The sequence below is a fragment of the Peromyscus californicus genome, unplaced genomic scaffold, assembly GCF_007827085.1.
Source record: "Peromyscus californicus insignis strain IS unplaced genomic scaffold, ASM782708v3 Scaffold_17__1_contigs__length_78620276, whole genome shotgun sequence".
In the NCBI taxonomy this organism is placed as follows: domain Eukaryota; kingdom Metazoa; phylum Chordata; class Mammalia; order Rodentia; family Cricetidae; genus Peromyscus; species Peromyscus californicus.
Genome location: NW_026294469.1, coordinates 71,123,069 through 71,136,781, shown reverse-complemented (window position 1 = coordinate 71,136,781; position 13,713 = coordinate 71,123,069). Strand labels below are relative to the sequence as shown.

General features: G+C 40.7%; 1 protein-coding gene across 8 annotated transcripts in view; it reads left to right on the top strand.

Moving 5' to 3' along the window:
- Positions 1-13,713, top strand: part of Znf236 (zinc finger protein 236) — a 101,837-nt gene that overhangs the window by 40,830 nt on the left and 47,294 nt on the right. For all 8 annotated transcript variants that reach the window (XM_052742686.1, XM_052742684.1, XM_052742690.1 and 5 more), the window contains 4 exons: positions 1,236-1,508; positions 2,524-2,727; positions 8,580-8,721; positions 9,434-9,694. In XM_052742686.1, coding sequence (XP_052598646.1) covers positions 1,236-1,508; positions 2,524-2,727; positions 8,580-8,721; positions 9,434-9,694 — 880 coding nt within the window. The remainder of the gene's footprint in view (positions 1-1,235; positions 1,509-2,523; positions 2,728-8,579; positions 8,722-9,433; positions 9,695-13,713) is intronic.

Genomic DNA, 13,713 nt, shown 5'->3' with positions numbered 1-13,713 from the left:
TGTATATTGCTCTTTCAGAGGACCCACGTTCAGTTCCACACCCACATTATGCCTGTAATTGCAGCTCCATGGGATCTGGCACGCTCTTAAGGCCTCTGGACACTGAACTTCCATGTACCTCTTCCTGCCCTATATAAACACGTAATTAAAAGAAAAGCTTTTCAAAAAGAAAATACTGAAAGTAAAAATGTATTTTATTTCAAGTTTTTGATTTGAATAAATCATTTGTTTCCATGCATTGTCATTTTTTTTTCTGCTAGCAATAGTTTTGAACTAGGGTCAGAACTGTATAATAGTATCCTTAGTTGCAGATGACAGAATCTTTTGCTTTGGTCTGTGAATTCTCCAGATTTACGCATGCTGTGTTTTTGCCTTAGCTATTAATTCCCGATTGTTGCGTTAGAGCTTTCCATTTCCAAATGATTTGCATTTTTTGTGAGCTTATCTTTGTCATTTAAGATGCTTAGGAAATCTCAAGCATCTTCCCTTCTGTTCTTGTCCTTCAAGTTGATCATGGAGTTACTTTTAAACAAATACTTATCAGTTGAGAGTTTCATACAAGGTGCTTTGAATTCTACTCATCCCTTTCCCTAACTCTGCCCTCTCTCAGCAGCTGACATTTGCCAATAGATCCATGGCTAGTGGGTAGGATTTCCTGCCTAACTTCCATTTCCATGCTAGGATTTAGTCTGTCTTGGCTTGTACAGGTTTCCTGCGGATTGTTGTCAACTACATGTACTATATGTACAGTGGCTCTGCTGTGTCCAGAACACATCATTTCCTAATAGTAACCCACCACCTCTTACACTTTGCTGCTCTCTTCCTTGGTGATCCTTGAGTCTTATTGGGGTGCAGTTCCATTTAGGGCTGAACATTCTTCAGCCTATTACTCTGCACCATCATGGAGTCATTTGATCACACTTGCTTTCCTTCTTATCCAGACTGAACTCTGTTCTGTGAACCCTGATTGACACATTACTGCATGTTCATTTAGCTGCCTGAAGTGGGGCATTACGATTTACATCCTCAGGGAATTTTAGGGCTTTCTTCAAGATTATTATCCTTGATAATGTCCATAATGTAGAGCTTTCATTTTTCAGTGGTGGATCGCGTGTCTTTGATGGACCGCTTATAGCTTCCCATTGATGCAGTGAGCTGCTGTAGCCTGCCTCTCCAGGAAGACAGGACACTGCAGGACCTTTCTGTGCTACTATCGCTTTTCCTTGTCACTGCAGGTTCCATTCGGGAGGAGAACGGGGTACGGTGGCACGTGTGTCCCTACTGCACAAAGGAGTTCCGCAAACCCAGTGACCTTGTGCGCCACATTCGCATCCACACCCACGAGAAGCCCTTCAAGTGTCCACAGTGTTTCCGGGCCTTTGCCGTGAAGAGCACACTGACCGCTCACATCAAAACTCACACCGGCATCAAGGCCTTCAAGTGCCAGTACTGCATGAAGAGCTTTTCCACCTCAGGGAGCCTCAAGGTGCACATCCGCCTCCACACAGGTGTGCACATGCTGGTTGGGGTGCAGGAAGTGCAGTGGCGAAACTCTCCGAGGTCTTTCTTCCCTCCCCCCATTTTGTTGATTTGTGACCTTGATCCCCATGGAAACAAGGATATGGTGGGAGAGGCATCAGAAAAGTAATATTATAAATCAACACATTGGCAGTAGGTGGGAAGATTCCTATGGGAGACCAGACTTAGCTTTAGACCCATCAAACCTAGAGGAAGAGACATGTATTCCACAGTCTCAGGAGGCATGTATACCTTAACTGGGGCTCCATATGTTCGTAAGCAACAGTGTTATTGAGATAAAAAAATTCATGAAGTGTACAGTTCTAGTTTAAACATTTTTTATTACTCCCCCTACCCCAAGCTCCATATTCACTGGCAGTCATGAACCCAGAGCTCCTTTGCTGGGCTGATTGAGGAGACTGCAGAAGCTCAAACTGTCCTTCTTTGTTATCTTCATTTTCATTTCCTAGTAAAATTAGGAGAGGAAATTACTTTTATAGAAGGGATACCATAGTGGAGGATAATGGCATGTCTTTGCCTTATCATTACTACTTAGTGACAGTTGCCTTTTTATTTTTTTTTATTTTATTTTATTTTTTTATACAAGATATCAATTGTTGTCTGAGCACTGGTGTGTCTAATCTCAATTGCCTCCCAGGAAGAGTCTCTTTCTATTTTATGAATGTTAGTTGGAGAGACAGGGCTGACACAGTTTGGGCTTATTCAGGATGACTTGTTATTTGAATGTGCATATTTTACAACTTAAGGATTTGTCCTCAAAATAGCATATGTCCTTTCTTACTTGAAAAGCTTTTGTATAGCTTAACATCTATAATAGTACTAATTAAAAGCAGGAAGACAGTAACTGATTTATAAAATACATGAAATCCCAAATGTGGAACAACATGTAGTCAAGTATTTGAAGTGTTTTGTATGGACACCTTTTTGTTGTTGTTGACATGTAATTCCTTGAAATAATTCTAAAATGTCCTTTTGTTTTATTAGGAGTTAGACCTTTTGCTTGTCCTCACTGTGATAAAAAATTCCGAACCTCAGGCCATAGGAAGACTCACATAGCTTCCCACTTTAAACACACGGAGCTGAGGAAGATGCGGCACCAGCGGAAACCTGCGAAGGTTCGGGTTGGCAGGAGCAGTGTTCCTGTCCCCGACATCCCTTTGCAAGAGCCGATTCTCATAACTGACTTAGGTAAGATGGATCCTAGAGTGCTGCGGCTGATCAGATGCTCTTCCTTTGGGACCTTGTGAGGGATGTGTATACATGATGGTATATGCAGGAAATACTTAGGCGTAGTATTGATGGACGTCGTCATTAGAAATTGCTTTGTTGGGCTAGCATGTTCCATAATCAAGATTAAAATCTTAAAGTGCTGTGCAAAATGCGGTTTTTGTTTTAGATAAATAGTGTGAAAGGAAAAGTAGTCTCATGTGAGTCCTCATTAAAGAGGTACTTCCCCCTCTGTGGACCCATGAAGGTGAAGAGGAATGTTAACATAGAACACCCAGTGCAAGTTATTTGTGTCTTTGGATTTCCATGTAGTGTGTTAGAGGTTCCTGTTCTGGCTGCTCAGTCTTTGTATTAGAAAGAAAAAGAAACTCAACCTGTTTCTAAATTTGCTTTACTGTCACTGATAGTAGAATTAAGACATAATATGATTTTATTAGCCAGTGGCACATTCCCTGTCTTCCTCACAGATGGCACCAGGCCATCTCTCTCTCCAGGGCCACTTTTTTTTTTTTTTAATCAGTTTTCTACATGTATGCAATGCATTGTGCTTACAATCACAGCTCATTACCATCTTTTATTTCCCTCCAATTCCTACTGAGCTCCTCCTTCCTCCCAGCCAGCCCCCTTCTACTTCTCTGTCTTTATTCTATGCAGACATCATGCAGGAAGTCATCTCTGTTCATCTCTGTGTTCATAATTGCAACGCCCATGCTATACCCAGAAGATGGCGTTTCACAGCAACCCTTCCCATCTTCCAGCTCTTCTTTCTACACCCCTTCTTCCATGATGTTCTCTGGATCTTGGATAGGGGTGGTATACATGTTGCATTTTGTCTGAGGTCCGAACAGTCAGTTCTTCTCATCATTTTGACCAGTTTGAGTCTCTACATTGACTTTTACAGGCCCCTTTGGAAGGACACTAGTTTCATGAGCGCTCCACCTCAGTGACTAGTTGTCTCATGAACTGCTCCCTTCTCACTACTGTCACATTGTAGTTTAGATTTCAACATCTGGACTGCAGCACTCATTAAGTTTTACAGGTAGATTTGCATTTTATGCAGTCTCCATATTAAATAATTTTCCAATTCAAAGTAATCTAACCTGAGCAAAATTAATACCAAACATACTGTGACTTAGTATGATAAGGGTTAAGGGGTGTATAGAATTAAATCTTAGGTTGATATAAGTTATAGGCTAAGAATGAGATGATCAGTATAGCCATTGACCCTTTTAAAAGATGTATAATTTTTAAAATTATATGTGTGTGTGTATCTTACGGGATCTATACATGTGAGTGCAGGTGCACACAGAGGTCTAGAGCTGGAGTTACAGGTGGTTGTAAGCCACTTGATATAGGTGTTAGGAACTCAACTTGAGTTTTTTACAACTGCATGTGTCCTCTTACCTGCTGAACCACCTCTCTAAGACCCTCTGAATTTTCATATAGCTAAGATTATGACATAAAAATATATAAGCCAGAACAATTGAGAAGAAAAACATTCAGGTCCTGAAGTATAGGGAGAAAGATCAGTTTAAACATAGTGCATTTCTTTTTCTTTTTTTTTTTTCCCTTTTAGAGACCGGATGCCCTGTATTTCAGGCTGTGGATAACTTTAAACTTGTTACTCACCTGCCTACACCCGAGTGCTGGGACTGTGAGCATGCACTGTCAGTCACAGTTCACGTGGCATAAGGGGCTGAACACAGGGCTGTGTGCCTGCCTGGTCAGAAACCCCATAGGAGGTTTCTTAGAGTGATGTCATCTTTTATATCCAAATATGTACTCTTAAAAAGGCATAAAATAGTTCACATTCTAAAGTATAGAAAAACTTCAATAAAACCTGGGAACTTAATGTGTGTTATAATCTTTGATTACAGTTAAATGAAAACATAAAAGCTGTCTAAAATTCATTGATGAAAAGAAAGACTTAAAATAAGTCGTCTATTACAAATGGGACTAAACATAAACATAGTGTATGGGCTGAAGCTGCCCTCAGAAAAGTAAGGCTTTTGAGTGCTTCGTGTTAAAAGGAAGAGTGAGGACACAGTGTTTCCTCAAAAGGTCAATGACAGAATGAAAACAGTAGCAGAAGTTTTATTAGTGTGTAGATAATTTAAGATAAAGTAGTGATTTTATAAAACTTAAAAATAGTAGATAGCATGACTTTTCCCCAATGAACTAAAGTGAAAATGAGAAAATCTACAGGGAATGAAAAAAAGCAATGAGTACAAATGAGATTAGAAAGTGCAGATATTCTACAACTAGTTGAAAAGCATGTGGAAATTGAAGTGAAATGGCCCTTATCCTGGTGAGTATACTCCCCGGAAGTGACGTAGTAGGAAATGGAGCCTACCGATGCCGCCAATGACGGCCAGGAGAACTCTTCTCCAGCACTCTCTTGAGTGAGCTCTGCCAGGCCTGGGGGTGTGATTGTCCCATTAGATCGCTTCTGAGATGGGAAACATGGTGTGTACTAGCATAGGGGGTTGGCTTTCTTCTGTAATTTACAAAACAATGGACGCTAATACTTTTTTCAGGTTTTAAATCAGGTTAAACAACTTTGGATTTCTGTGTTTATTTTTGTTTGTTTGTTTGTTGTTTGAGACATGGTTTTTCTGTGTAGCCCTGGCTGTCCTGGAACTCACGTTCTGTAGACCAGGCTGGCCTCTAACACAGAGATCCGTCTGCCTCTGCCTCCTGAGTGCTGGAATTAAAGGCCTGTGCCACCACCGCCCGGCATGGTTAGTGTGTTTAACAATGACTAAAACAGCAAACATAAACTCAAAGAATAAACCACCATACACTGATGTTATTTTTACACATGACAGTTAACCCAGATAGTACATGTATGTGCTGAGATGCAAGTTTTATTTCATACACCTAAATCTACACACCACACACACACACACACACACACACACACACACACAAGCTGTAACTGTAGATAAGAATACAGGTTGAGGATTCTTAATCTGAAGTATGAACTGTTCCATAATCCAAGCATTTTGAACACTAAAATGAAAGGGGAAAATTCCATATCTGTTCTCTTGTGACAGGTCACAAATGGCAGAGATATTAAGATTATTATATGAAATTATCTTCAGGTTGTGTGTATGCAGTAAACATAAAAAATAAATGAATTTTGTCTTCAAACTTGAGTCCTATCCCCCCAATTTTTTTTTTAACTACATCTCTGTAAAATACCTGGAATTCAAGACATTTGTTTCAAATCTCTTTGGGTAGGAAGTACTCAGCCTATGTGGAGATTATTCCCAACTCCAAAATTTAGGTACTTGTTACTCTATTTAAAACCTAGATCCTAACTTAAAAAAACAGCATTCAAAGTATCCCCAAGAAGCTCGAGTAAAATATCATCCCGCCATGCTGTAACCATGGTGACGCTCAATTGAGGGGAGCCTGAGAGCACTTTGCACCAAGGTACAACTGCTCTTGATCACACTCAGAACCTGGGTCCAGTGGCAGTGGACACAGAAAAGACATCAGCTTCAGTGACACGTAAGTCCAGCCTAGAAATCAGATCTCGGCCAAGCCAATCACGTGGCCCAAAGCAGAGTTAACAGCTGCCCTAGACCCCCGTTTCTATGTCCATCAAAATAGAGGAAGGCAGTGTTGAGAGGTTTGGGGGAATGAATTGAGGTTCTTACACAGCTCTAAAAGTCTGACAAATCTTCGACCATGTGGATCTATGCTAGCAAACAACGTTCCTTAATAAGAGGTGAAATTAATGCCGGGCGGTGCTGGCGCAAAGCTGCACAGAGAAACCCTGTCTCAAAAAACCAAATAACCAAAAAAAAAAAAGAGGTGAAATTACTTGTTACAGTGTATTAATGTACTCTAATACTGTCTAAGGTAACAGTTTGGGTATAAAACATTATGCTGAATATAACCAGACTGACCTAAACAGTCCATCTAATTCCTCAACAGGTCAAATAATTGTAACAATGCCCTTCCAAAATCTTCCCTATCCTGTTTGTATCAGAACTGATCCCACAGCCAAAACTTCTCTAGAGCCCCCAAAGAGCCAACTCTGCCTAATATATTCACATCCATTAAGGAGGAATAAAGGACCCCAATAGTCTGCACTGTGCAGCTGACACTAAGAACTGTTTCCCTCCTGTATCTCAGCCAGGACAAAAGGAAAATTCCACTATGACATCTGTGAAGATAAAGAACGGAAAGTTCTGTAGAATAAGAGATTCACAAACCTGAAGTCAAGAAACCCAAAGTTCAGCCAGTGGTGCGGTGACGTACCTGTAATCCCAACTCTCAAGGCAGAGGGCTCGTAATTAGCCTTGTTTTGATAGACCTTGTCTGAACAAAATTAGCAGAGATAAAATGAGAATGACTTTATTTAATGGCCTAGAGGAGGGCCCCTCCCTGCCTCCTAGCCCAAACACCTCAGGATGTTTTCACGACTCATGTACTTGGAAACCATTTCAGAGACTGTAATTGCATGCAGGAGGGAAGACACAGAAGTGCTACCGTGTGTTCTAGAATTGTTCACTCAGTGTTGTTTACCCATTCAGAGAATGTCCACGGAGCCCCAGACAGGATTATAGTAGAGTTCTGTGTTGACAGCTGGGGAAGGAAGCAGGAGGAGAATGTCACCTGTAAGGACCTGCGGAAGGGGTTAAGGTCTGCAGAAGCAGAAGCAGTGAGTTTTAGGGAAAAGTGTTATAACAAGGGAGATGATGCCATCTGTAATAACTTAGAAGTCTGTATCAAGTATAAGCAGTGAGTTTAGGGAAAAGAATTGGGACACAGCTTGCTCTTTTAGGGAAAGCCAGGAAAAATGGTGTGTCTTAAATGATGCATAGTTGCTTTGCAGTTAGTGGCATTGCTGAGGGGTGAAGGAGGGTTGGAGGGCAGAGTGTTGGCAAGTGCGTGCTTAATCTTGACATCAGGAGGGACAGGCCAGTCTTCCTCTTGTGTTCCAGATAACTATTCAGTTACTGAAGTTTGACAACTAAGTTTGTGCCGGGTTGTATGCGTAGCCCAAAGGCATTATCACTTTGTGTTTGTTAAGGATCAAACCAAGGGAATCCTTTTTTTAATAAAAGCGTGTAAATCTTGAAATACGTAGGTCAATAATCTTAAAAAGTGTTAATTTATCTTACTTTATGTGTATGTTTTGTCTACATACATGTAGGTGTACCACGTGTGTGCTTGTTAGATCTCCTGGAACTGGGGTTAAGGATGGTTGTGAACCACCGTGTGTACTGGGTATTGAACCCAGGTCTTCTGCAAGAACAACAAAATCCTCTTAACCATGGAGACATCTCTCCAGCCTCTAGTTAATTATCTTGACATTCACAAATATCCCTTTAATAAAACTTTTGGGGAAAATGCTGACCTTACAGAACAAAATGTCATGTTAGAAGTATTTCTGTTTTGAGTTTATTATTGTACTTTATGCAGTATTCATACTAGATACAGAGATAGTTAAAATCTAAAGTTTTGGATGTACATATATAAATTCCATGTCAGCACACGTCTATATTGAAAGTAAATGTAGAAAGCCATTAAATAATGGATCTGGAATCCAGTGTATATTTATAATAATATACACATTCTTAAGGGACAGAAAATAGCAGTTGATAAATATTTCACCCCAGGCATTGAAGTGACTCGATTAAATAGAAGATAGTTCATGGCATAATTAATATGCATTTGTTGTGACACTGGAGCCCATAGCCCTTCGGAGTTCTTATCTTTAGCTTAAAGCAGATGCCTTTGACGTAGCAGTAGTGACACTAACAATGAATTATTCCTGCTTTTCTTTGGATTTGTAGGTCTTATCCAGCCCATTCCAAAAAACCAATTTTTCCAAAATTATTTTAATAATAATTATGGCAATGAAGCAGATAGACCATACAAATGTTTTTACTGTCATCGAGCATACAAAAAGTCTTGCCATCTTAAACAGCACATCAGGTAAGGTTTGAGGGGAGGTGGAGATTGAGTGCAAGTACAGAGAGTCAGTGATCTAGAGACTAAGGGTCTAGGGTGGTGCTGGGAGCTTGTGGTTAAAATATCTTATCTGAGCCGGGCGGTGGTGGCGCACGCCTTTAATCCTAGCACTCGGGAGGCAGAGCCAGGCGGATCTCTGTGAGTTCGAGGCCAGCCTGGTCTCCAAAGTGAGTTCCAGGAAAGGCGCAAAGCTACACAGAGAAACCCTGTCTCGAAAAACCAAAAAAAAAAAAAAAAAATCTTATCTGACAAAAAAAAATTGATTTGTGGTTTTTTTAAAATTCTTCAATATATTCATTCAGATATTTTAGTCAGAAATTGCCCCTGAGTTTTATTTAGTGTTTGCAATTTCCAGCATTTTTTTAAATTAGAATGTTTAACTTTTTCAGATGTACTCACCAAAGCTTAGCTCTTGATGCTAGAATTTGTTCACGAGAGGTAGTGTGGTATTCTGAAAATGGAACTCTGCAGAAGATACGTGTTTTCACTTCAGTGTGTACAGCTCGGTGTCTCTGAGCAAGTCACATAGCTGAGTTCTCAGATTTGCTCACGAAAAATGTACGAAGGGAGACTTTCCTGCTTACCTTTAAAAGAGTGTCAGAGAGTGAAGTATGAATTTACACTTGTTATAAATGTGTAATAAATATATTAAGGTTTTTTTTCCCCTGCGTTTTAGATCACATACGGGTGAGAAACCTTTCAAATGTTCTCAGTGTGGTAGAGGCTTCGTCTCTGCAGGAGTGCTCAAAGCGCATGTCCGGACACACACTGGCCTGAAGTCCTTCAAGTGTCTGATCTGCAATGGAGCCTTCACCACAGGGGGCAGCTTGCGGAGACACATGGGCATACATAACGACCTCCGCCCCTACATGTGTCCCTATTGCCAGAAGACATTCAAGACTTCCCTAAACTGCAAAAAACACATGAAAACCCATAGGTAGGTGTAGTGTTGATGTACCTGCTGTTTAATTATCTTCCTAATTCCCACATGGGGTGGGGATCAGGTAAGAAGTAATTGTCTGATGCCTGTATTGTTAGTTCTAACTTGGAGTGTATTGGGTTGAGAAATTTGGCTGTTGAGAAATTAGGGATTAGCAAGAGCCATAGATGACAGCTTAAATTTAGGTGTGATGGCTCCTGCCTGTAATCTAAGGATGGGAGAGGTTGAGGCAGAAGGATTGCTGTCAGTTCAAGACCAGACTGGGCCAGAGAATGAGACCCTGTCTCTAACAAATAAAGAACCCAAACCAGCCCTAACACACACACACACACACACACACACACACACACACACACACACACACACACACACTCATACTCGTACTCTCTCTCTCTCCTTCCTTCCTTCCTTCCTTCCTTCCTTCCTTCCTTCCTTTTTTTTTTTTTGAAAACAGGGTCCCCTGTGTATCTCCAGATGGCTTCAAAGTGCTGATGGCTGGGGATTACACATGTAGATGTCACCATACCCAGTTAACATTTTTACTTTTAATACTGAGGCAGTCCATATTAGGCTAAATGCCTTACTGTAAACTCTCTTTGAAGCTGGTAGTCAAAAGTTAGCTCTAACATGGCTAGATGAGGAAGATTTTTAAGAAGAAATTTTAGTCAGTCCTGTGATTTATAGGTTTAATAAAAACTTATTTTTGTGTGTTTGTGTGTGTGTGTGTGTGTGTGTGTGTGTATGAGTGCACATGTGTGCTCTGGCACACGTGGAAGTTACGAAGACAGCTTGTAGGAGTTGGTTCCCTTCTTCCACTGTGTGGGCTCTGGGGCTTGAATTCAGGTTGCCAGACTTGAGTGGGAAGAACCCTTACTTGTTGAACCATCTCCCTGGCCTGATTTCTAGGGTTTGTAAATGAATTTCAGTGGTATTCTAATTCTGAATTATAGACCATGAGTCTCAGATATGCTCCGAGCCTGTTATTCAGCATAACCTATATTTTATTTGCTACAAAGCTAGCTCAGCTGTGATGGATATAATATAAAAAAGGCATGTTTCTGACCAAGGACTGAGGCCAGCATTCCTGTGAAGCAGTCTGTAGTGTTGTGCAGAACATATCTGCTCATCTTAAGTGAGGGCTAGCCTTGGCCCACCATGGAAGAATGTTAAACCTGCTGCCTGGGAACACTGACAGCATTTCAACTCAGATGTATCCACCTGCACATTTCCTACAAAAAGGTGTCGTGTCCCCCCCCCCCCCCCCCCCCCCCCCCCCCCGCAGTAGATAGGTTAACTGTAATAGATCATTTTGTTTTGTTTTGGTCTTTTCCTGACTCTCAGCACATTTAACAAGATGGATTGACTTGATTCTGAAATATTTAGCCAGGAAGTTACCTGCTGCTACGGATCACCCAGGCAGCATCATATTGGTGATGGTGTAGTAGACCTCACAGTTACATGTCTGGCTGTGCCACATTGCAGTTTGTGGAGGTGATTCAATGCTGTGATGTGTTTGGGACCTGGGAATCCCTGTTGATGGGATTGTTTAGTGCCGTTCCCACTTTGGTAGTAGGGTGGCTCACAAGCTATAGAGAGGCCTGGAGCATAGGAGTTCGGGTGCTCCGTGGCATGTTAAATATTAAATAACTATTTTGTTAGGAAGCCAGGCCTGTAGAGTGTACCTTCTGTGAAAATGTTGAGAATACAGGTTTTAGGACCTCTCTTGATGGTCAGTGGCATAATTACCACTCTGGGCCTCTTGAATTAGGTCAAATATTTTTGGTCTGTGGGTCATGGTTACTCTGAGGGAGAATGTATCACTGTGTGACTCTGCAGTGTGTTAGAGACCGACCAGCCTGTCATACTGTACATAGGTATTGACTACTTTTCCCTTTCAAATTTTGTACATTTGAATTGTCCTACAAGGAGAGATATATCCTGTGTTTCCTCTTTGGTCTATTTTGGAGTTCCCAAAATTTAATACACATTTATATTAAAAATACAGGAGAAAGCCCAAGAGACCTCAACCCTACATAAAGAAGTACAGGCAGCTAAAGAATGCTGAAAGTAGGGGAAACAGTCTCTCCAGGGAAGAGCACACTGATTGTTCATTCAGTACTGAATGGTTAGCCCTGAAAACACACATATGAGTAACATTATTCAAGCTGAGCAGGTTATATTTATGTATTGAAAAAAATATATATGTTATGTAGCTATATATACATATATATTATGCAGCTACAGTTAATTTTTAAAAGGCTGTGAATTTGAAAGAAAGCAAGGAGATAGGGAAGAAGGGACGAGGGAAACGTAATTATTATAACCTCAAAAATTAAAAGAAATAACTTAAAAATAGACATACATGAGTATAGAAGTAAGATTCATAAAAACAAAAACCAGGCACCTACAGAAGGAAGCAGAAGCCCCATGTGAGACAGTCCCCAGGGAAGGATGGACAGATGACTGTTCAAGTACAGAGACCTGCCGTAAGGGAGTAGACATGTTTTCTGACTCCTTGACATTACGTGTGCATTTGTTATCTGCTCTGTAGTGAAAGGATTGAGAATTGAATCGGCTATTGAGAAATGGAAGAGGCAAGATTTTGAAATCTAGATACATTAAGACTCTAGAGTAGAACATAAACATTTTACAGTTTGTGGGCTTAAGCGTGCACATAGGAGAGGGGAGGGGGACACTCATCATCTTAGGTTCTTTGTATGGGACTAGCCAATTAATTAGATGATTGATGTAGTTTTCTTAAAGTTCTTGGATTCTTACACTAAATTCAATGTTCATCTTTCTCTTTGAAAGAGAAATTGTTGATCCTGGGGAATATATACTGGGTATGCTTTATATATGTAAATATTGCTATGAACAGTATTAACATGAGAAAATCAGAAAGGACTATGCCTCAAAGTACGTATTTTGAAACACACTGATTAGCCCATTGTGTTAATTGATTTTGTCATTGATATGGCAAGTATTTGACAAACCAGTTTAAAGGATGGATGATTATCTTACATCACAAATCAGAAGCTCATGGTGGTCAGCCAACACCATTACTTTTAAGCTGTGCTGAGGCAGGATATTATGGCAGAGGACTAATTCAACGGTCTACTCATCTCTTGGTATTCAGGAAGCAGAAAGAAAGGGAAAGGAAGGTTCAGAGGACAAGTGACATTCTTCAAAGGCATACATCATCCAACAAGATCCTGTTGTTGGTTGTTTTTGCTTTTTTGGCCGGAGCCTGCCACCCAGGTCCCAAATAAATCACACAAGAAGGCTTATTCTTAATTATAAATGCCTGGCCTTAGCTTGGCTTGTTTCTTGCCAGCTTTTCTTAATTTTAAATTATCCCATGTACCTTTACCCTCTGGGCTTTTCCTTTTCTTACTTCTGTATCTCTTACTTTCACTCTTACTCTGTGGCTGGTTGTGTGGCTGTGTGGCTGTGTGGCTGTGTGGTTGTGTGGTTGTGTGGCTGATTCCTAGCATCCCCCTCTCCTTGTTCTCTTCCTCTTCTTTTCTCTCTCTCTCCCTTCCTCAGATTTCTCCTCCTCTTTTATTCTCTCTGCCTGACAGCCCCACCTATCCTTTTTCCTGCCTTGCCATTGGCTGTTCAGCTCTTTATTAGACCATTAGGTATTTTTTTTAGACAGGCACAGTAACACAGCTTCACAGAGTTAAACAAATGCACCGTGAGTTAAACAAATGCAACCCATGTTTGCATCATTAAAGAAATGTTCCACAGCATAAACAAATGTAACACACCTTAAAGTCATATTCCACAACAAGGTCCTACTTCCTACTCTTCACCACTTCACTCAGAAGCCATCATGTTAGGAATTGACCGAGGGATTCATCCATTGAGCACATCAGATCCTCCTAATCTAGTCATTTCCTCGGAGGCTCACTTCTGAGCTTTACTATATTGGAAACTAAGTCTTCAGCACATAAATAACAAGAAAACCTGTCTGCCCTGGACCAAGAGTCAACAGATTGCAAGATTGCTTTTAA